The sequence below is a fragment of the Dasypus novemcinctus genome, chromosome 9, assembly GCF_030445035.2.
Source record: "Dasypus novemcinctus isolate mDasNov1 chromosome 9, mDasNov1.1.hap2, whole genome shotgun sequence".
In the NCBI taxonomy this organism is placed as follows: domain Eukaryota; kingdom Metazoa; phylum Chordata; class Mammalia; order Cingulata; family Dasypodidae; genus Dasypus; species Dasypus novemcinctus.
The window spans coordinates 100,678,432-100,699,630 of NC_080681.1; the positions used below are offsets into that span (position 1 = coordinate 100,678,432).

Sequence of the window (21,199 nt, forward strand, 5' to 3'; positions counted from 1 at the left end):
TCTATTCTATTCCTCTCTCCCCCTCCCCTCAGGGCCCACAGTGACAATCAATCTTCACTACTTGAAGGACCAGATTCACAGATACTTGCAACAATGCTGAGGGCTTGACATACTAGACTGTTCCCCACTCCCCCTTGGGAACCAGCAATTCTCTCGAGAGACAATTCCCTCAATTTGAGAACATCGGTCCTCCCCAGGATATGGGTACACCTTCCCACTCATTGTATTTCTATGTATTATATGTATTTTATAGTTATCAAGATGTATTTTCTTCATATTTTTATTTTTATAGATTTTTGTACTTATTTTGCATTTGGCTACTTTACTGAAATTTCTTGTTAGTTCTGATAGCCTTGTAATTGATTCTCCTGAGTTTTCTAGATATATTAATATATCATCTACAAACCATATTTTTGCTTCCTCCTTTCTTGTTTTTTTTTCCTTGTATTGCTTGGATTAGTGCTTCCAATATTAAGTGGTAACTCCCAGGGGTGATAGTGTCTTCTCTTTCTTATTCCTGGTCTTAATCAGATGTTTCACCATAAGTATGATGTTAGTTATTGTTCTAAAACAGATGTTTTATCATGGTAAGAAAATCTTCTTTTAGAACATTTACTTTAGTCAGGGTTCCCATGTCTAATTTTATCAAATGTACTTTTACCATTTATTCATAAGACCTTATATATTTTTCTCCTTTGACAGGATACTTTGTGTTAAAAGATTTCTTAATATTAAAGTCATTTTAAGGATTAACTGTCCTTTGTCAGTTAACCCCTAAAACAGTCTTTAAAAAATTAGTGTTGAATCGATTTATCAGCATAATAATTAAGAAAGTGGATCGGGAGTCAACCTGCTTATATCTGAATCTCATCTCTGAGTAATGGTGTGACTTGGAGCCAGTTCCTTAATTTCTCTTTGCCTTATGTCCTCATCTGTAAAATGGAAATGATATTAATAGTACTCATCTCATAGGATTAAACAAGCCAATATCTGAAAAGCTCTTAGGAGAGGGTCTAGTCAAACACTCAATAAACATGAGTGACATAGTATCGGTGCTAAACCAGACATGGGAATTCAAACTCACATATGGTTTCTTCTCTCATGGAGCTTGTGACCTGGTGAGAAGACAGAGACTTACAAAACAATCATGTGGAAGCATGGAAATTTGCTTCTATGATAAGTGCTACCAAAGAGGAGTTATGGTTTCATGAGAACATATAATGGGGTGGAGGGACAGTTGATTGAGATCTGAAAGATGAGTATGCCAAGAAAGCAAGAAAATATGCTCTAGACAGAAAAACAGCATATACAAATGCCCTGTGGCTATGGAGTAAGAGAATATGGCAGGTACAAAGGATTAAGAAGGGCAGAGTTTGGCTGGATACCTGGTGGACATGGGGCTGAGATCTCACTAAGGGTCAGACTATGCAGAGACCCTCATAGAACTTAAGTGGCCTTTCCATTGAGAGTTTGGGGTGGGGTGGGGTGGTGGTGGTGGTAGGGTAGCAGTTAGGATAGATGACCAGATCAGATTTCCAGTTTGAAAAGAAACCCCCATCACCTCTTTCCCCACCTCCAGTGTAAAGAACAGGTTGGTGAGGACCAGTGTGGATGTGGCTGAATAGCTAGGAGGCTGTCAGGACAGTCCAGTGAAGAGATTGGGGGGTGAAGGTTGGACACAGACACAAGGGTGACAGATTGGCCATGGAGATGTGAGAGAGAGGAAAGTGTCAGGCATGGCTCCTGCATGGGCCTTATTTTGCCAAAGAGGTGGAGGTGTCATTACATCACTGGGAGAAGGAACAAACGAAGGGGACAGGTGGAGTGGGGGACATCATGAGCCTGAGCATCCCAAAGTGGATGCCAGCCGGTGGTTGGGAATGGGAATATGAGTCTGGAGCTCAGAGGGGAGATGGGGCCTGGAATGTTAAGTTTATCAGCAGTGGCAAGTGGGGAGGTCGTCCAGCCTAGAGAGGAGGAGAGGTACAGACCTGAGCCTGAGAAGAAGACCAAGAAAGAACAGCCAGAGAAGGAGAGCACAGTGGTGTGGGAGGAAGCCGTGGGCCTTGCTGCTGAAAGTGTGGGCCCAAAGCAGCAGCTTCGCAGTACCAGGGAGAGACCTAGAGATGCTCTCTGGCCCCACTCAGCTACCAGGGATGTTCAATCAGAATCTGCACTTTAGCCAAACCCCCAGGTAAAGCTCACGCATTAGAGAAGTTGGAGAAGCTCTGGCCTGGGAGGAGTGTTTCCCGAAGGAGGGTGTGAGCCCTAGTGTTAGAGGCAGCTGAGAAATCAATTAAAATGAGGCCTGAAAACATCCACCAGCCCCATTGGTGACCTCAGTAGACCTGTTTGAGTGGAGTAGTAGGGCCAGAAGGCAGACTGACAGGGCTGAAGAGTGAGTGGGAAGAATGGAGATGGAGACAGGGAGGATAGACAGATGGTGTTTCTAGAAATTTGGCCGAGAAAGGGAGGAGAGAGATAAGACTGTGGTTGGAGGGCGATGAGGAGTGGCATAGGGAATTTTTCCTTAATGATAGAATCTTGAGCACATTTAAGTCAATGGAAAGGTACATTCATTTCCTAAGGCTGCTGTGACACAATGACACAAACAGGGTGTCTTGAACTAACAAAAAATTTGGAACCCTGCATATCTGGAGGTTAGATGTCTGAAATCAAGCCATGGGCAGGGCCTCGCTGCTTCTACAGGTTCTAGGAAAGAGTGGCTCTTGCTATCCCTAGCAATCCTAGGCCTTCCTGGACTGGTAACTGTACCCTCCAGCCTCTGCCTCGTCTTCATGTGTGTGCGTCTGTGTCCTCTCCTCTTCTTGGAGGACACCGGTCACGGTGGATTCAGGCCCACCCTTCTCTGGTATGACCTCATCTAACTAGTTAGGTTTGCAAAGACCCTCTTTCCAAACAAGATCACATTCTCAGGTTCTGAGTAGAAGTGAATTTGGTGGTGATGGGGTCATTATTCACTCTAGTATAGAAGTTTTCAGTGGAGAGGAAATGGTTGAACATATACAAGAGGGCGACAGGGTAGTGCACAGTACCTGAAGAGTAGGGAAGGATGGGATCTGAGGGGCACATGGAAGATTTCAGTGTAGACAGATAGAGGCTGGTTCCCCCAAGTGGGTGTGAGGACAGCGTGGTGCAGACTTGAAGCCTTTGAAACTGGGAAGAAAAGGGAATCCCTATTTGACAGAGACTGCAAATAACAGAGGGGGCTGGAAATTGTCACCTGGCATTGAGTATCGTAAAGGAGAGGTCTGAGTTCAGTTCTAGTTCAAACTCTCTGAGCCTTAGTTTCCTCATTTGTAAAATGAGGGAAAGAAGTGCTTCCTTACTGAGTGGTTCTGAGGCTTGACCATAAAAGATTTTATCACCTCTGTGCCAAGCCCAGGGCTGTCCAGGAAGCCCTTGGAAAAGTGGGTTAATGATTTTCTAAACATTGTTCCTGTCTCTCTGGAAGCTTCTGGGAATTCCTCTGGCTTCACTGAACTTCTCCCTTTCTCTTTCCCAGGCCAGAATTGCACCTTCCAGCTGCAGGGTCCCAATGGGACAGTCGAGAGCCCAGGGTTCCCATATGGCTACCCTAATTACGCCAACTGCACGTGGACCATCACTGCAGAGGACCAGCACAGGATCCAGCTTGTGTTCCAGTCCTTTGCCCTGGAAGAGGACTTTGATGTCCTGTCTGTGTTTGATGGCCTACCCCAGCCAGAGAACCTGCGAACAAGGTACTTCCTGACCTAACTTCTCCAAGTCAACAGCCGGGCCCTGAGGCTTATGGTCATCAACAAAGACCTCTTATATTTTTTATGAGGCCCTCTTTCACTTCCTCTGATTTCTTAAAGTCTCCCAATTTCTTTCTCCTACCTAGAAATATCCAGTAGCTAGGACTGATGAGTAGAACATTTGGGAAGATTAGATGGAAAATATAAAAGGATTATAAGGAAATTACATCTCTGTATTGAAACTGATTTTGAGTGCATAAATCTCTATATTTGTGTGTATGTTTTGCAAGCACAGAGGAATTTATTTTCTGTCCTTGGACCCAGCAGTTATGTAGGTTGAAGACTGTAGTGATGAGTAGTAAATTTGTCTTGCATCCTGTATTTGAAAGACATCAATGCATTGTTGGAATTCGTCTTGAATTTGGGTGATCTTGGCTCTGAATGTAGAGCTGGAAGATTTGGGGAAGTCCCCATCCTCTCAAATTCCATCCCACTGGATGGAAGGGAAAACTATGGAGAAGACCAGGCTGCTTTCCTGTACTCTGGTAGGGAAGTTCACATGTGACAAAGGAGATAGGGAGGGAAGGCTTCAGTCCCTCTGCAGATTTTCTGGGGCAAAGCAGAAGGTCTCACAGTCCTAGCTCTCCAGGTTCTGTTGACCTGGCCTGTAGGGCTCCATAGCAAGCCTTGCCCCTGACCTGCCAGCCACACTTAGGCTTCCCAGGAATCTCAAGAGTTAATGGCTTACCAGCCAAGCCCTGGGGAGCCTGAAGTGCTAATTGCTTCTAATGACATGGTGCACTAATGAGTGGTTCCCTGCCAAGTACTTAACCTCAAGGCTTTGTTTAAGATGCTCTGAGCCCTAGGCTTCCAAGCTCCTGGAGCTGGGTCACAAACAATATTTACAGCACAGCCCCCAGCCCTCTTCTCTCCCTGCTCTCTGCCTTTTCAGGATGGGGCTGAGGCAAGGCAGGCGAGGGAGGTGGGCATTGGGGGCCCCACTGACTATGAGCTCAGGTGGTGCACTACTAGGCCTCATCTTCTTCCCTTGACACTTGGCAGTGTTGGTACACAGTAGGTGCTCAGTAAAACTTTGGTGAATAAACTGGAGTCCTCTCCACCTTCTTATTCATTCCACAAATATTTCATTAGCACCTGGTATGTCTAAGACACTGGCCTAAGTGTGAAGGATACAGCAATGAACCGTAGGTGCTGCCCTCTTGGAGGGTACATGCTAATTGGGGAAGATAGACATGGAAATAAATAACAGATCAGGTGCTATGAAGAAGCAGCAGGCAGGATAAGAGAGTGCTGGCAGGGTATGCTAGTTTTAGTAGGGTGGTGGAAGAAGGCCTTTCTAAGGAGACACCAAACCATGAGAGGGAGGGAGCTCTATGGGTATCTGGGAAGAACTTTCTAGGCCAAGGGTACAGCAGATATTAAGCCTTTTGGCAGGGGGTTCTGGCATCCTGTGACCTGGCTCTGACATAGCACCACTCACCCTGGCCAAGCCATCTATGTTGAGGAGAAGGAGGACAAGGACATATGATTTTGGTGCCATCATTCCAGATAATCCTGGTGTCATCTTTATGATCTGCTAGTTTGAAGTCACTTCACAAGATTTAAGAGACCAGCAGCTAGGGCAGAGCCACTGGGGAGAAGGTGAGGGTCAGGATGTAGCAGGAAATAGTTCCTGGAGCCACAAGTGGACTTTGGCTTTTGCCCTAAATGAAACAGGAAGCTCTTGGGGGAGGGAGGTTCTGAGCAAATGGGGGAACTTTGGTGACTGTGGGAGTGATGGTTGAGGGCAGAAGCCACCCAGTTAGGGGGGAGACAAAGGAGGCTGATGGAAGTGGAAGAGGGGGTAAAAAATTGTCAGCCTGGGCTGTATTCTAAACACAGAGCTGCCAGAATTTGCTGTTGGCTTAGCTGTGGAGCATGGGAGGAAAAGGGATAAAGATGATTCCAGTCTTGGGCCTTAATATCTGGCTGAAAGCAGGAACCGTTTTCTGAGATGGAAATGGCTGCAGGAGGAATATTATCTGTGAGAGGTGGGGTAGGGTGGAAAGCTAAGACCAGATTTGGTCAAATAGAATTAGAGATGCCTATTAGATATCCAGGTGGAAGCAGGTCAAGGGGCCAGTGGTATAATATTGGGGGACTGGGAACTGATAATGCTGAAAACCATGAGATCCTAAGGGCGTCCTTGCCGTCAGATTTAGAGCTCAAGCACCACTGTTTTGGGGCACTTTCATACCTTTTGTTGAATATTAAATGAATGTTGAAAGATTCATCGAGGTGTGGCCAGCTGGAGTGAAACTCTACGGGGGACTGGAAGATAAACTTCTTAGTCTGGCCCTGGCTGGCCCTTTGGCTCCTCAAGCAGGGCCCACACATGTGGTCAAGCCTGTACGTGCTGACTCTGGGCCTTCTCTAGCCTTTGCTTTGAGGATGGAAAGATGGGGGCTTCCATGACCTAAGGAGGTGGTCCTGGCACAGGCGGCTTTGTCCTCATCCTAATCATGCAGAGGAACCCAGGAGGATACTGGGTTTGTACCTTCGTGGGTCATCCCAGGCTCTCTGCTGGGGCACCTCCTCTCTGTCCACTTCATGAACTGCTCATTTGAGTTTGGGTCAGAAGTACATAAGTGTGTGCAGGCTCAGCCAGGAGGAAGGAGCTCACCACTTCTTAGCACCTCAGGGGCCAGAGTTGCTCACACCAGGGGGACACTGGAAGGGGAAATGCCCACAGAGGACAGTCCAAGGAGCAGCAGAGTATGTGCTCCTTGTAGGTGTTGAAATGGGTCTCCTTCAGAGGAGACAGCAAGCATGTGTTGCTGGAGACTCTGGGCTCTTTGAATGTTTTCAACTTTTTGCTGGTTGTTGGTCTATTCAGATTTCTTCTTAGCCATGGCTCAGTTTCTGTAATGTACATTTGTCTAGGAAATTATTTATTTTATTGAGATTGTTGAATTTATTAGTCTGGAATTGTACATTGTTGTCCCATGCATCGTTTCTCTATCTTCAATATCTGGAATTCCATCTCCTTTGTCCATCTGATGCTGCATGTTTGTGTTTTCTTTCTCTGTACTCAATCTCCTCAGAAGTTTCTTTTATTTTACATTTTATTGGTCTTTTTAAAGTTATAACTAACTCTAGGGTTATCAATTTGTTCTTTTCTCTGTTATCTAACTTACTGAATTTTGGTTTTATCTCTATTCATTCCTTTCTCCAACTCTTTTTAAGCTGATTTGTTCCTTTGCTGACTTCGTGAATTGAATTAATGTCATTGTTTTTAGTTTGATAATAAAACCATTGGGAAACGGACTTGGCCCAGTGGTTAGGGCGTCTGTCTACCACATGGGAGGTCTGCAGCTCAAACCCTGGGCCTCCTTGACCCGTGTGGAGCTGGCCCATGCGCAGTGCTGATGCATGCAAGGAGTGCCCTGCCATGCAGGGGTGTCCCCTGTGTAGGGGAGCCCCACGTGCAAGGAGTGCGCCCCGTAGGGAGAGCCGCCCTGCGCGAAGGAAGGTGCAGCCTGCCCAGGAATGGCGCTGCCCACACTTCCACTGCCGCTGACGACAACAGAAGTGGACAAAGAAACAAGACGCAGCAAATAGACACAGAGAACAGACAACTGGGGGGGGGGGGAACTAAATAAATAAATAAATCTTTAAATAAAATAAAATAAAATAAAACCATTAAGAGGTATATTCCCCTAAGTATAACTTTGACCATGTCCCATAATTTTTTTTAAAAAGATTTATTATTTATTTATTTCTCTCCCATTTCCTGCCCCCCAGTTGTTTGCTCTCTGTGTCCATTCACTGTGTGTTCTTCTGTGACTGCTTCCATCCTTATCAGCGGCACCGGGAATCTATGTCTCTTTTTGTTGTGTCATCTTGTTGTGTCAGCTCTCCGTGTGTGTGGCGCCGTTCTTGGGCAGGCTGCACTTTCTTTCGCTCTGGACAGCTCTCCTTACAGGGTGCACTCCTTGCGCATGGGGCTCCCCTACGCGGGGGACACCCCTCGTGACACGGCACTCCTTGCGTGCATCAGCACTGCGCGTGGGCCAGCTCCACACAGGTCAAGGAGGCCCGCAGTTTGAACCGTGGACCTCCCATATGGTAGGGACACCCTATCCGTTGGGCCAAGTCTGCTTCCCTTTTAAAGTGTTTTTAACTTTAACTAAGAATCTTTATTTTTTAAAGGGACAAGTTGAATTCATTCACATTTTTTGGTGGTAACAGATATGTTTGGTCTCCTGTAATATTTTATCCTTTCTATTTTTAAACATTCTTACTTACCATTATTTATGTTTTCTGTTTTCAAGTTCAAGCTTTCTTTGCTTTTTCTGGAATTTTTTTTTTGCTATTGGTTAAAGCTAGTTCTTCAGAAAGCATTTTTTATTGATTTATTTGTTAGAGATGTTATAGGCTTTACAGAAATAGCATGCATAAAATATAAAAAATACAGAGTTCCCATATACCACCCAATTATTAACACCTTGCATTAGTGTGGTATATTTGTGATAATTCATGAAAGAATATTTTTATAGTTGTACTATTAGCTATAGTCCGTCATTTACAACAGGGTTCATTGTGTTATATAGTACTATGTTTTTTATTTTAATTTTTATTCTACTAACATATATATGGCCTAAAATTTTCCCTTTTAACCACATTCATATATACAATTCAGTGCTGTGAATTATTTTCACAGTATTGTGCCACCATCACAGCCATCCATTACCAAAGCTTTACAATCAACCCAAATAGAAAATTCTGTATAATTTAAGCATTAACTCACCATTCCTTATCCCTGCCCCCTGGTAACCTATGTGCTAGATTCTGGCTTTATGAATTTGCTTATTCTAACTATTTAATGTCAGTGAGATCATACAATATGTGTCCTTATGGTTCTGGCTTATTTCACTCAATGTGATGTTTTCAAAGTTCACCCCATTGTTACATGAATTAGAATTTCATTCCTTTTTTACGGTTGAATAATATTCCATTGTATGTGTATTAGTCAGCCAAAGGGGTGCTGATGCAAAATACCAGAAACTGGTTGGTTTTTATAAAGTTTATTTATTTGGGGTAGGAGCTTACAGATACCAGGCCATAAAGCATAAGTTACTTCCCTCACCAAAGTCTATTTTCTTTTTTTTCTTTTTTAATTTAATTTTATTATTTTTAAAATTTTACTTTATTTATTAATTTTTTAAAAAATATTACTTTAAAAAAATATGAGGTCCCCATTCACCCCCACCACCCCCACCCCTCCACTCCCCCCACAGTAGCACTCTCCCCCATCATCATGACACATTCTTTGCATCTGGTGAGTACATCTCTGGGCATCGCTGCACCCCATGGCCTGTGGTCCACACCATAGCCCACACTCTCCCACGTTCCATCCAGTGGGCCATGGGAGGACATACAATGTCTGGCAATTGTCCCTGCAGCACCACTCAGGACAACTCCAAGTCCCGAAAATGCCTCCACATCTCATCTCTTCCTCCCATTCCCCACCCCCAGCAGCCACCATGGCCACTTTTTCCACACCAATGCCACATTTTCTCGATTATTAACCACAATAGTTCATGAATAGAATATCATTAAGTCCACTCTAATCCTTACTGTATTCCTCCTTCCTGTGGACCTTGGCTTGGTTGTGTCCATTCCACATCTACGTCAAGAGGGGGCTTAGATTCCACATGGATGCTGGATGCAATCCTCCTGCTTTCAATTGTAGGCACTCTTGGCTCCATGGTGTGGTGGTGACATTCTTCAACTCCATGTTAGCTGAGTGGGGTAAGTCCAATAAATCAGAGTGTAGGAGCTGAAGTCTGTTGAGGCTCAGGGCCTGGCTATCATATTGTCAGTCCAGAGATTCAAATCCCCTAGATATATCCTAAACCCCAGCACCAAATACAATTCCAGTAAAGTAGCATGAAATGCTTGTGAAAAGAGATCACATCTCAGTCCAGCTCCATCACGCAGAAACACCAGCTCCAAAGAAGGGCCAACCGACATGGCGGTGAACTCCATCTGCCATGACCATAGAACCTGTGGGTCTCTTTAGCCCTCAAAAGAACCAATACCTGGGGTTGTATCTACTTTATCTGTCTCTGAGACTCTGCTCAGGTGTGCATAAGGGCAATCCTTCTGACAACCTCCAGACTCTTTTTTAGAGACTCATAGCCATATAAACTCATTTGTCCTTTCCATTTCCCCCTTACTTTAGGTCAAACAGCATTTTTAACTCCTGTTATTATATGTAGACAGGGATATTCTGCTGGTCCGTGTTGAACCTTTAATTCAAGGTCATTTTCTAGTTACATCATCAGCTGGTACTTGGTGCCAGGGAGGCTCATCCCCGGGTGCCATGTCCCACGCTGGGGGGAAGACAGTGCATTTACATGCTGAGTTTGGCACCAAAGTCTATTTTCATGTGTTGGAGCAAGATGGCTGCCAACTTCTGTGAGGGTTCAGGCTTCCTGGGTTCCTCCCTTCCTGGGACTTGCTTCTCTTTCCTCTGCATGCTTACTTCCTGGGGCTCATGCTTAAGGCTTCAGCATTAAACTCCAACATCAAAACTCCAACATCAAAAACCCTCAACTCTGTCCTTTGCCATGCCTTTTTTCTGTGAGTCCCCACCCCTTGGGGTGCCCTAATGACATGGCCCAATCAAAGCCCTAATCATAACTTAATCACACCCAGGTACAGACCAGATTACAAATATAATCCAATATCTATTTTTGGAATTCATAACTATATCAAACTGCTGTGGTATGTGTATACCACATTTTGTTTATCCATTCATCCATTACTAGACACTTGGGTTGCTTCCATCTTTTGGCAATTGTGAATAATGCTGTTTTGGTGTGCAGATATCTTTTTGAGTCTCTGCTACAGTCCTTTGGGGTATATATCTAGTAGATGGATTGCCAGGTCCTATGGTAATTCTATACTTAGATTTCTAAGGAACCACCATACTGTCTTCATAATGGCTGCACCATTTTACATTGTCACCAGCAATGAATGAGTGTTCCTATTTCCCACTTTCCTTCCCCACATTTGTAATTTTCTGGTGTTTTTTTTTTTTTAATAAAAGCCATTGAATGGTTGTGAAATGGTATCTCATTGTGGTTTTGATTTTCATTTCCCTAATAGCTAATGATGTTGAACATCTTTTCATGTGCTTTTTAGTATACATATATCCCCTTTGTAGAAATGTCTATTCAAGTCTTTTGTCCATTTTTTATTGGGTTGTTTGTCTTTTTATTTTTGAGTTGTAGGATTTCTTTATATCTTCTGGATATTTAAACACGTATTGAATATGTGGTTTTCAAATATTTTCTCCGATTGAGTAGGTTCTCTTTTCATTTTCCTGATAAAGTCCTTTGATTCACAAAAGTTTAAAATGTTGATGAGGTTCTCATGATGATGGAGGAGATTGTTGTTATGGGGGGAGGAGTGGGGTGAGGGGGGTGGGGGGTATATTGGGACCTCATATTTTTTTAATGTAATATTAAAAAAATAAATAAAGACAAAAAATTTTTTTAAAAATGTTGATGAGGTTCCATTTATCTATTGATTGTAAAATCTAAGAAACCCATTTCCTAATGCAAGATCCTGAAGATGCTTCCCTACTTTTTTTTATAGGAGTTTTAGAGTCCTGAATCTTATACTTAGGTCTTTGATGCATTTTTAGTAAATTTTTTTATGTGGTATAAATTAGGGGCCCTCTTTCATTCTTTTGCATATCCAGTTCTCTCAGCACCACTTTTTGAAGAGACCATACTTTTCAATTGAGTGGACTTGGCAGTCTTGTCAAAAATCAATTAGCCATAGACATGAGGGTCTATTTCTGAACTATCAATTCAATTTCATTGGTCTATATATCTATCCTTGTACCAGTACTATGCTGCTTTGACCACTGTGGCTTTGTAATAAGTTTGAAAGTAAGGAAGTGTGAGTCCTCTAACCTCATTCTTTTTCAAGATAGTTTTGGCTATTCGGGGTCCCTAACCCTTCCAGGTAAATTTGGTGATTGGCTTTTCCATTTCTGCAAAGTAAGCTGTTGGAATTTTCATTGGGATTTGCATTGAATCTTAAATCATTTTGGAGGGAAGTGGACTTGACCCAATGGATAGGGTGTCCTCCTACCACATGGGAGGTCCGCGGTTCAAACTCCGGGCCTCCTTGACCCATTTGGAGCTGGCCCATGTGCAGTGCTGATGTGCGCAAGGAGTGCCCTGCCATGCAGGGGTGTCCCCCGTGTAGGGGAGTCCCATGCGCAAGGAGTGCGCCCTGTAAGGAAAGCCACCCAGTGCGAAAGAAAGTGCAGCCTGCCCAAGAATGCCGTCGCACATATGGAGAGTTGACACAAGATGATGCAACAAAAAGAAACACAGATTCCCGGTGCCACTGATAAGGATAGAAGCAGTCACAGAAGAACATACAGCGAATGGACACAGAGAACAGACACCTGGGGTGGGGGGAGGGGAAGGGAGAGAAATAAATAAAAAATAAATCTTTAAAAAAAACCTAATTTTCGATAGAATTGACATCTTAACAATATCAGTCTTCCAATCCATGACCATAGAATGTCCTACCATTTATTTAGATCTTTTTTGATTTCTTTTACAAAGTTTTGTAGTTTTCTATGTATGTGAGAAAATATTTTAACCTATAATTCTCTGTCAACATTGTGTAGCTTTTCTCTTAATTTGGTCTTACTGACCCTACATCTTGTTGAAATTCCTTGGTGTTTGTGACATGTCTCTTTTTCCTAATCTCCAAAATGGATATAGATACACCCTCTTTTTATTTCCATGGAACTTAAGGGGTCAGCTTGTCTTGGCTCTCTTTCTTGGACTGGAGATTTTGCTAATAAATATTTTTATTCTTTTGATGCTATTGTGAATATATTTATTTAAAATGCTCATTTTCAGATTGTTCATTGCTAATATATAAAAATATAGTAAATTTTTATCCTGTATCCCATAAACTTGCTGAACTTGTTGATTAGTTCGAACAGTCTTTTGGGGGATACGGTGAGGTAGAGGACAACTTAGGACTTTATATGTGCAGAACCATGGAGTCTATGAATGAAAACAATTTTGCTTCTTCCTTTCCATTATGAATACCATTTATTTATTTTTTTATGTATTTATGTATTTATTTATTCCTCCAGTGCAGTGTTGTAGATGCCCTTCTAATACAGGTTTTTAAGCAGAGAATTGATAGGATCAGGCTTGCATTTTGCATGATCTAACTGCAGCTGGGAAACTGCACTGGGGTGGGGGCCAGATGGATGACTGCAGGCCAGTCAAGAGACTGTGGTAGCCTGGACTAGACCAATGAAGAGAGAGAAGAAGGCGTGGAATTATTGTTCTGGAGTTGATGGTGGAGTGACAAGAACAGATAAGATAAAGGAAGGGGTGGAAGAGGACTGCAAAGTGTCTGACTTAAAAGCAAAGAACAAGCCCAACTGTCCTACAGTCACCTGGTGGAACAGGTAGGTCACCTCCTCTCACAGTATTTCTGTGAGGCAGTAGGGTTCAGTGAGACAAACCTAGACTTATACCTCATTAGGGCCTGCATTTATCAATGGTGTGACCTCACACAAGGTTTGGTGTCACTGAGCCTCAGTAAACATCATTTGCATCCCTCCCCACCCTTGTGTCCTTAGGATCTAGTACCTAGGCCATTCTAGAGGGCTTTAATGCCTGTTCTGACACTTCATCTGTGGCCCAGCCATCATATGTTTCAGACCAAAGAATTGCAGGTGTGAAAGAAAGACATCATTAGAAAAGGAAGGAGGCTTGGGTGGCACTGGTAGTTGTTGGTGGCATTACTGATTCCATTACAGTCTGTGCCCACCACCCCCAACTTGCACCACAGTGGGAAGAACTAGCAAGAGGATTGCTGCAGATTTCTCTCTGCCTGCCTTAAATCATGGCTTCTGGGTTTCATTTTCTGAAATTTGATAGGCATAGATTTTTTAATTCCTGCCCTCTACTTTTTAAATGCGTCTCTCTTTTCTCCCCTTACCTCCAGCACTCTGACCTTTTTATGTTGTTTATGGATACATTCCAATAGAAGGCTAAAAAGTCATTCCCCAGCCCAATTCCCAGCTCCCTTTGACCTCACTCTTTTCCAGCTGCTTGCTCTTGGTTTGCGATGTATGCAATGCACTCCCCTCCTGGTGCTTTAAATTCTAAACTCTAAGTTCCCTGAGGCTGGGAATCAACGATTCTGCCATTTTTGCTTTGTGGAGCAATGCACTGGTTGTGCTGGAGGACGAAGTGAGTTTTGAGTCCCAGCCGATCCCTAGCTGTGTGCCCTTTACAAGTCATTTCAACTCATCCTCATCTATCAAGTGGAATCTATTAGTACCTCATAGATGGACTGGTGAGAATTAAATTAAGTAATCTGTATAAACTGCTTTGAATTATGATGAGATGTAAACAAAAAGGATCCTTGTTTATTTGTAAGAAAAAGGTTAGAAAAAACAGTTCAGCAGAAAGACGAAAGAACCCCACAACACACTGTATCTGTAAGTTGTGGGGCAGGGCAGTGGTTCTCAACACGGGGTGGCTTTGGCCCCCCACCCCCGGGGGTAGGGAGAAGGCATTTGGCAATGTCTGGGGATATTTTTGATTGTCACAATTTTGTATGGGGCATTGCTACTGGCATCTAGTGGGTAGAGGCTACAGATGCTGCTAAGCCTCCTGCAGTGTGCAGGACAGCTCCCCTCGACCGGCCTTAAATATCAGTAAGTGCTGAGCTAGAGCGATTGAGGAGCTAAGGTCTCTAGTGCCAAACATACTTGGGTTCTAATCCTATTTCTTTGTCAGTGGCCTTGGACGAGTGAGCCAACCCATCTGAGCCTCAGTGTTCTTCTCTGCAAAATGGGGAGCTCTCCGATGCTGCGTGCTGACAGCTGCGTCTGGCATCGTTAATGAAGAGGTGCCAATAGGCACGCTGCACGCAGCTTGTTCTATATGCAGATCCCATTCATCTCCCAACAACTCTCTTTCTACACCAGGAGTACATAGTCATCTCCTTGAAAGCATCTCACATTTCATCTAGAGCTATTCACAAGCAGCAACATCCCAGGGTGCCAGAAGGCAGCGTCTGGCTGCTTGAAATTAAATTTACAATAGAGGCTGATCAGATTCTTCTCAGAATGCATCAGGGTGGGAAATGGGAGTCAGAGCTGGTCCTGAGGGCCAGGGAGCCTGTAGGAGTTTGGAAATTAGGAAGAAAAGAACAATGAGCCTTCCAGATAATGCAGTGTCAGCCCTGCCTGGCTGAATTATGGAAACAACCCCCACCTCTCTGCTATTGCGCAATTAGATGGCCTTTCTGTTCTGGCACACATCCTATTGCATTGCGGTTTAATGTGGAATGAGGTTTTCTAATGGAAAATGAGCAACGTAATCTATGGAGATGCTGCTAATAAACAGCCCCACTGTATATTGGAGGGTTTATAGGGTGCTCGTGATGAGTGCACCAGTTAAGCACAGCTAAGCATCCCTTAATTTAGACATTTGGGCTGAAGTTATGGGAAACGCTACAACTCGTTCCCTCAATTACTGACAATACACATTTTCTCATCAGCCTAAGGTGGAATGTAGTTTTAGTCATTTGGAGCGGGTTGCAGATTTCACTCAACTGGCATTAGACACCTGTTTGGAAGTTGTAAAAACCCACAAATTTGCCAGATTTACTATCTTCCTATGAATATGTGTCACGGCAGAGGCCCCCAGAGGACCTGTCTGTTGGGTTCCTTAAAGTGTGTGCCTTGCATGTCAATGGGCTGTCTTAGAGGACTCTCTCCCCAGAGCACCATAGAATGTGCTCCTGCAAGCAGGAGGCAGCTGAAAGGATGCATGTGGGCAAGGGAGTAGTTCTTTGTTTACAGTTGAATCAGAGAAAGAGAGGCTGCTGGAAAAGAGAAAGAAGAAATGATGTTATTGTATACCCGCCATGGGCCAGCCCCATGCTCGATGCGCTTCCTCATTAATTTATTCATTGTCATTCACTCAGCATTTATTGAACATCTATTAGGAATGCCAGGTGGTAGGGATACAGGAGTCAACTTGACAGCTTCTGCCTTCAAGGAATTTCACTCTTTTTTTTTTTTAAAGATTTATTTAATTTTTATTTATTTCTCTCCCTTCTTGCCACCCCCCCCCCCCGTTGTCTGCTCTCTGTGTCCGTTTGCTGTGTGTTCTTCTGTGACCGCTTCTATCCTTATCAACAGCACCAGGAATCTGTTTCTTTTTGTTGCGTCATCTTGCTACGTCAGCTCTCCGTGTTTGCGGCGCCATTCTTGGGCAGGCTGCATTTTCTTTTGCGCTGGGCGGCTCTCCTTATGGGGTGCGCTCCTTGTGCATGGGGCTCCCCTATGCGGGGGCACCCCTGCGTGGCACAGCACTCCTTGCACGCGTCAGCACTGCACATGGGCCAGCTCCACATGGGTCAAGGAGGCCCGGGGTTTGAACCGCGGACTTCTCATGTGGTAGGTGGATGCTCTATCGATTGGGCCAAGTTCGCTTCCCGAATTTCACTCTTTTGTGGGAGACAGATAAGTACGCAGGCAAAGATGGTCCAGGATGCTAAGTTATAATGTGGGGCAGTGCAAGGGACCCTGACCCAGCCTTGGGCAAGATCTTTGTACGTACTCATCTGTCGGCTGGGGATGCCCTCCCTCCAACTTGCCCTCCCTCCACACTGCCCCTTTGGCTTAGTTACCTCTTACTTACTCTCCATATCTTAACTCAGTTTTCTCTGAGACACCCCCGCCCCGGGATATAAGCCCTGCACCCGGTCAGATCCTCCCACGATGACCATGTGTCCATTCCTCATAGTTTTACCTGTATGCTTGTGTAAGCATTTGATTTATTCCATCTCCCCCACTAAGGCCTAATACAGTGCCTGGCCAGAGTAAGTGCTCAACACATATTTGTGGAGTGAATGACTGAATGCGTCCTGGAGTAAGGGGTCCCTGATGGGCAGGGAAGAAGGGTGGGGAAGAAGGTTCCAAACCAAGAGACCTGTAGATGCACAGGCTCAGGCAAAAGCAAGAGGAAGGTGAGGAGCCGAGTGTAGCAGGGTCATTGTGGCTGCAATGTAGTGGGGAGGGGTTGTGTGTGGGGCCAGGTCCCCAGGGCTCTGCATCTGTGCTGGGGGGCTTGGCACTAACAAAGGAGAAGGAGAGACAGCGAAAGGTTGTAAACAGGCATTATCCGTGTTGCCTAATTTAATTCAACAAGACACCTTTTGCAGAGGTGAAGTGGGTAAGGTCTCTAAGCTAAGTGGCTGCAGGAGGGGTGGACTGTAGGTCTCTCAGAGACAGAAACAAAACTTTTTTTTCCCACCCAAGATGCCTTCTCACTGCATAGAACTCATTTGCGTTCACTCCATTTTCTTTTTTAAAAAATTCATCTCATTTTCCTTTTTTGGCAGATTCTTTAAAATAGTGAAAGTAACTAGCTACTCACTACTTTAAAAAAGTCAAGCAGTGCATGCAGTAAAAAGGTATAAGAACCTCCTATTCCAGGCTCTTGTTCTGGCTCTGCTCCCTGGGGGTCACCGCTGTTAACATTTTGGTGTGTGTCCAATTTCCTTTTAAATAAAGATTCATTAAACTGCCCATGAGGCTTATTGGGACATCCATCAGCCCTTTAAAAATTGTTCTGATGAATTAAGTGTAAACTAATTAGAAACATGGATTCAATTACCCTCGAAACACACAAGGGTTTAATAATTAATAGGAAGAGGGCTTGAGGCCAAAGGCATTATGGATTTTATCAAACCCCTAACATCTGAAAAGTAAATATGTTGGATTTACCCTAAATGCCAGCAGATTTTCCATCTGATGGCAAACCTGTTCGTAGGAGCTGTGTATTTAACCTGGAAAGTTATCGATGATTAATAAGGAGTCAGCTAAAGTGGTGCATAGATGCCAAAGCCCACTGGGTCTTGCTGGACACAGCTGCCTGGGACAGGGCAGGGGTCTGTCTTTCAGGGTGATTGCAGTTGGTTTAGTTCACAGGCCTTCATCTGGCAAGCGAGATGGCAGTGGAAGGGTTGCTGAGGTCCCCAATGAGATCAATGACACTAACTGTAGGCACAGAGCATTGGGTGTGTGTGGGGGGCAATATTGGGTCAAGGAAACATTGTAGGACTTTGGGGGAGACATTCTGTTTTTCCCCTTGAACTCTGAATCTGATGACTTAGATAAACTTAGAAGAAGGTCAGGGAGGTGGAAAAAATAGCTGTTGCATGCCAGGTGCTTTATATACTGTATCCCATTTAATCCTCTTAATTTTCCTGGAAGAATTATCACCCTTGTTTTTATTGCTAGGGAAATTGGAGCTCAAAGAGGCTACATGCCTTGCCCAAGGTCACTCAGCTGGTGAGAGCTGCAGCCGTGTGAAAATTCCCAGACCTGTTTGACACCCAGGTACACACAGGTCAGCATACCATATCAGGCCTAAAGGGGATTGTGGGAAGGGAAGGAACTAAGATCTGCCAGGGCTGGGGCTCAGGAAACCAACTGCAGTGACCCATGTTGCAACCATGTGCTCCATTACCCTATGCCAAAGCGGGGGCTTAGGCATTCGTGGTAGGGGGAGGCGTTGGCAGCACGTGACATACAAAGCCAGGTGGGCGGCAGTGTTGGAGTCCTGAGCAATCTCTCCATTCACAGTAGGACCCTGTGGTTCAAGGACAAAATCAATTTTATGGCAAAGCCTCACTTCGTTCATTCACCAAGTCTGCTATGTAATAGCAGCCAAAATTTAAGACCCTGTGGAGCTTGAGGCTCAGGCCCAAAGGCTGTGCTGCCTACACTCCTTCCCTTGCTCGGTGCTGCCCATGGGGTAATGGCATGCAGGTCCAAGCTTCAGCATTACTTCAGAATGGAGTGGGCCACCCTAGACCGACAGCTGCCACTTCCTTGCTAGTGGTTGCTGACAGGGCTTTTGCTGCTATAGGAAAGTGTTCCCTCCGTCATTCTCAACCCTTAATCCCTGAAGTATGTTTGCAGCTTTCAGTCTTTGGGAGCAACCAAAAATGCTCTGTGCAAGGGACCCTAGTAACCAATGGATGTTGTCCTCAGAGTAGAGGCAGACTTCGATATGTAATTGTAGTCCTCATTCTGTTCCTTTGACAGCAGAAGTGGTGCCCAAATGAACACCTCCCAAGTATTGAGTTTCTCATTTCCTTGGAATTAAAGAAAATATAAAAGTAAATATATGTACATCAATTCTCTGATACACATATAAAGTGTGTATGGATCTTGACTCAGCTTTTAAGTGACCAATGAGCCCAGTTACTGTACTCTCAGGTGGTGCCAAGAGTCGGGCCTGGGGCGAGGAGACCTGGGTTCTGATACAGACTGGCTACCAATTTATTTGTGATCTTCGCTAAGCCTCATCTCTTCTCTGAATCAGCTGCATTTTCCTGACTTATCCAACAAGGACTTAAGTCCAAAGGACCTCCAAAGTTTCTTGCAGCTCTGAAATTGAATAATTGAGTGATGCTAGGGATGCCATGCGGAAGGGCTATAAAATTCGCCTGATCTTCTCTGGTTACTTCTGCCCTACTTGTACATTGCTCTTGGGTCTTTCAACAGTTCCAGCATTTGTCGTTGTAACAAGGGTTTATTTTCTGATAGCCTGTTAAGCAGTGTGACAGAGAAGGCTAACTGTCCATCATCATCCTTGCTTCTCTTCCATAATGTGGCATTGTCGTGGGAAGCAGCTACCCAGGCAGGATCAATATTTCCCAGGCTCCCTTGCAGGTATCTAGGTGGGTCCATGTGGTTCAGTTGTCAGTAGAATGTAGACAGAGTATGCACACCTCTTCCAGGCTTGGCCCTCTCTCTTTCCCTGAACATTTGTGATGTAAGTGGCCTGGTGCCTGGATGACTACATGGAGAGGAACCTACCTGTCCCCTGCTACTGCTGATTGGACTGGATTTTATATAAGTGAAGAATAAATTTTTGCTGTGTTAGGTCTCTGAGAGTCCTAAGAGACTAGTGTTACCTTAACGAGTGCAAGCTTTGGGTCTTGGCATTTAGGGGTTTATTTTAGAACCTAGAGGTAGGTGAAGACTCTAGACCCCTGGATTTCATTAGCTTTCACTTGAAACTGACACTTGATCTTGGTGCTCTTGGGGTAATGAAGCTCCTGGATAATTCAGACTTTGTGCCTAAAAATTAGCCCATCAACCTAGAAAGTACAGTGTTTTAAAGGAATTTTAGTGCTCCTGACTTTTAGTGGCTTCCTTTTGGCACTAACATCTGGTTCTTGTAGTCTTTCTCCCACATACCATCCCTGGCAGCCTCAGCTGAGCTCATGGTGTAGTGTGGTGGTTAAGAGAAAGGCTTTGGAGCCATCCTGCCTGAGTTCAAGACCTGGCTCTGCCTCTTAATCATCATGCGACTTTGAGGCAGTCACTTCTAAGTCTCGTTTTCCATATCCATGAAATAATAGAACCTACCTTGTAGAGAAGTTGTCAAGATTCAACTACCATACAAGGTATAGAGAACTTCTGGATTCATGGTGTGCACTCAGTAAATGTTACCTTTCTTACCATTATTGTCCTGTCCCAAAGTCCACCTCTTCTAACTACACCCACTGCCACCACTCTGATCCAAACCACCATCATCTCTCATCTCCATCATTGCACAGCCTTCTACCTGGACTCCCTCCTATTGCCTTTGTCCCCTTCACTCTATCCTTAATACCTGAGCTAGAGGGATGTTTTATTGTTTCATTTTTTATAAGCCTTTTATTAAAATAAATAAAATAGTACTCAATTTACAGAGAAGTTGTGAATATAGGACAGGGAGTTCCCACATACCTCATACCCAGCTTTGCTTGTTATTAACATCTTACATTACGATGGCATATTTGCCAGGAGTAATGAACTAATATTGATATATTCTTATTAACTAAAGTCCATGTTTTATTCAGATTTCCTTAATTTCTACTAATGTCCTTTTTCTGTTTTGAGAGCCTGTCCAAGACACCATATTACATTTAATCATCATGTTCCTTTAGGTACCTCTGGACTGTGAGAGTTTCTCAGACTTTCTTTGTTTTTAATGACCTTGACAGTTTTGAGGAAGGTCGGTCATGTGTTTTGTACAGTATCCCTCAGATGGTGTTTGTCTGACATTTTTCTCATTGTTAGACTGGAATGATGTCTTTTTAGAAGGGAGACCGTAGAAGTAATGTACCATTTTTATCACATATCAATATTTCATACTATCAGCATGATTTATCACTCTTGATATTGACCTTGAACACCTGGCTGAGGTGGTCTGGCCTGGTTTCTCACTATAAAATAACTCCTTTCCTTCCATCCTATAGTTTTTGGAAGGAAGGCACTATGTGCAGCCCACACTTAGGAAGTGTGGAAGTTATGC

The 21,199-nt window shown here is 44.1% G+C and overlaps 1 protein-coding gene across 1 annotated transcript in view; it reads left to right on the forward strand.

Annotated features, from left to right (window-relative positions):
* The window catches only part of CSMD2 (CUB and Sushi multiple domains 2), a 671,930-nt gene that overhangs the window by 55,196 nt on the left and 595,535 nt on the right, over positions 1–21,199 (forward strand). The window contains exon 2 of the mRNA XM_058303940.2: positions 3,527–3,743. Within this exon, the coding sequence (XP_058159923.1) occupies positions 3,527–3,743 (217 nt within the window). The remainder of the gene's footprint in view (positions 1–3,526; positions 3,744–21,199) is intronic.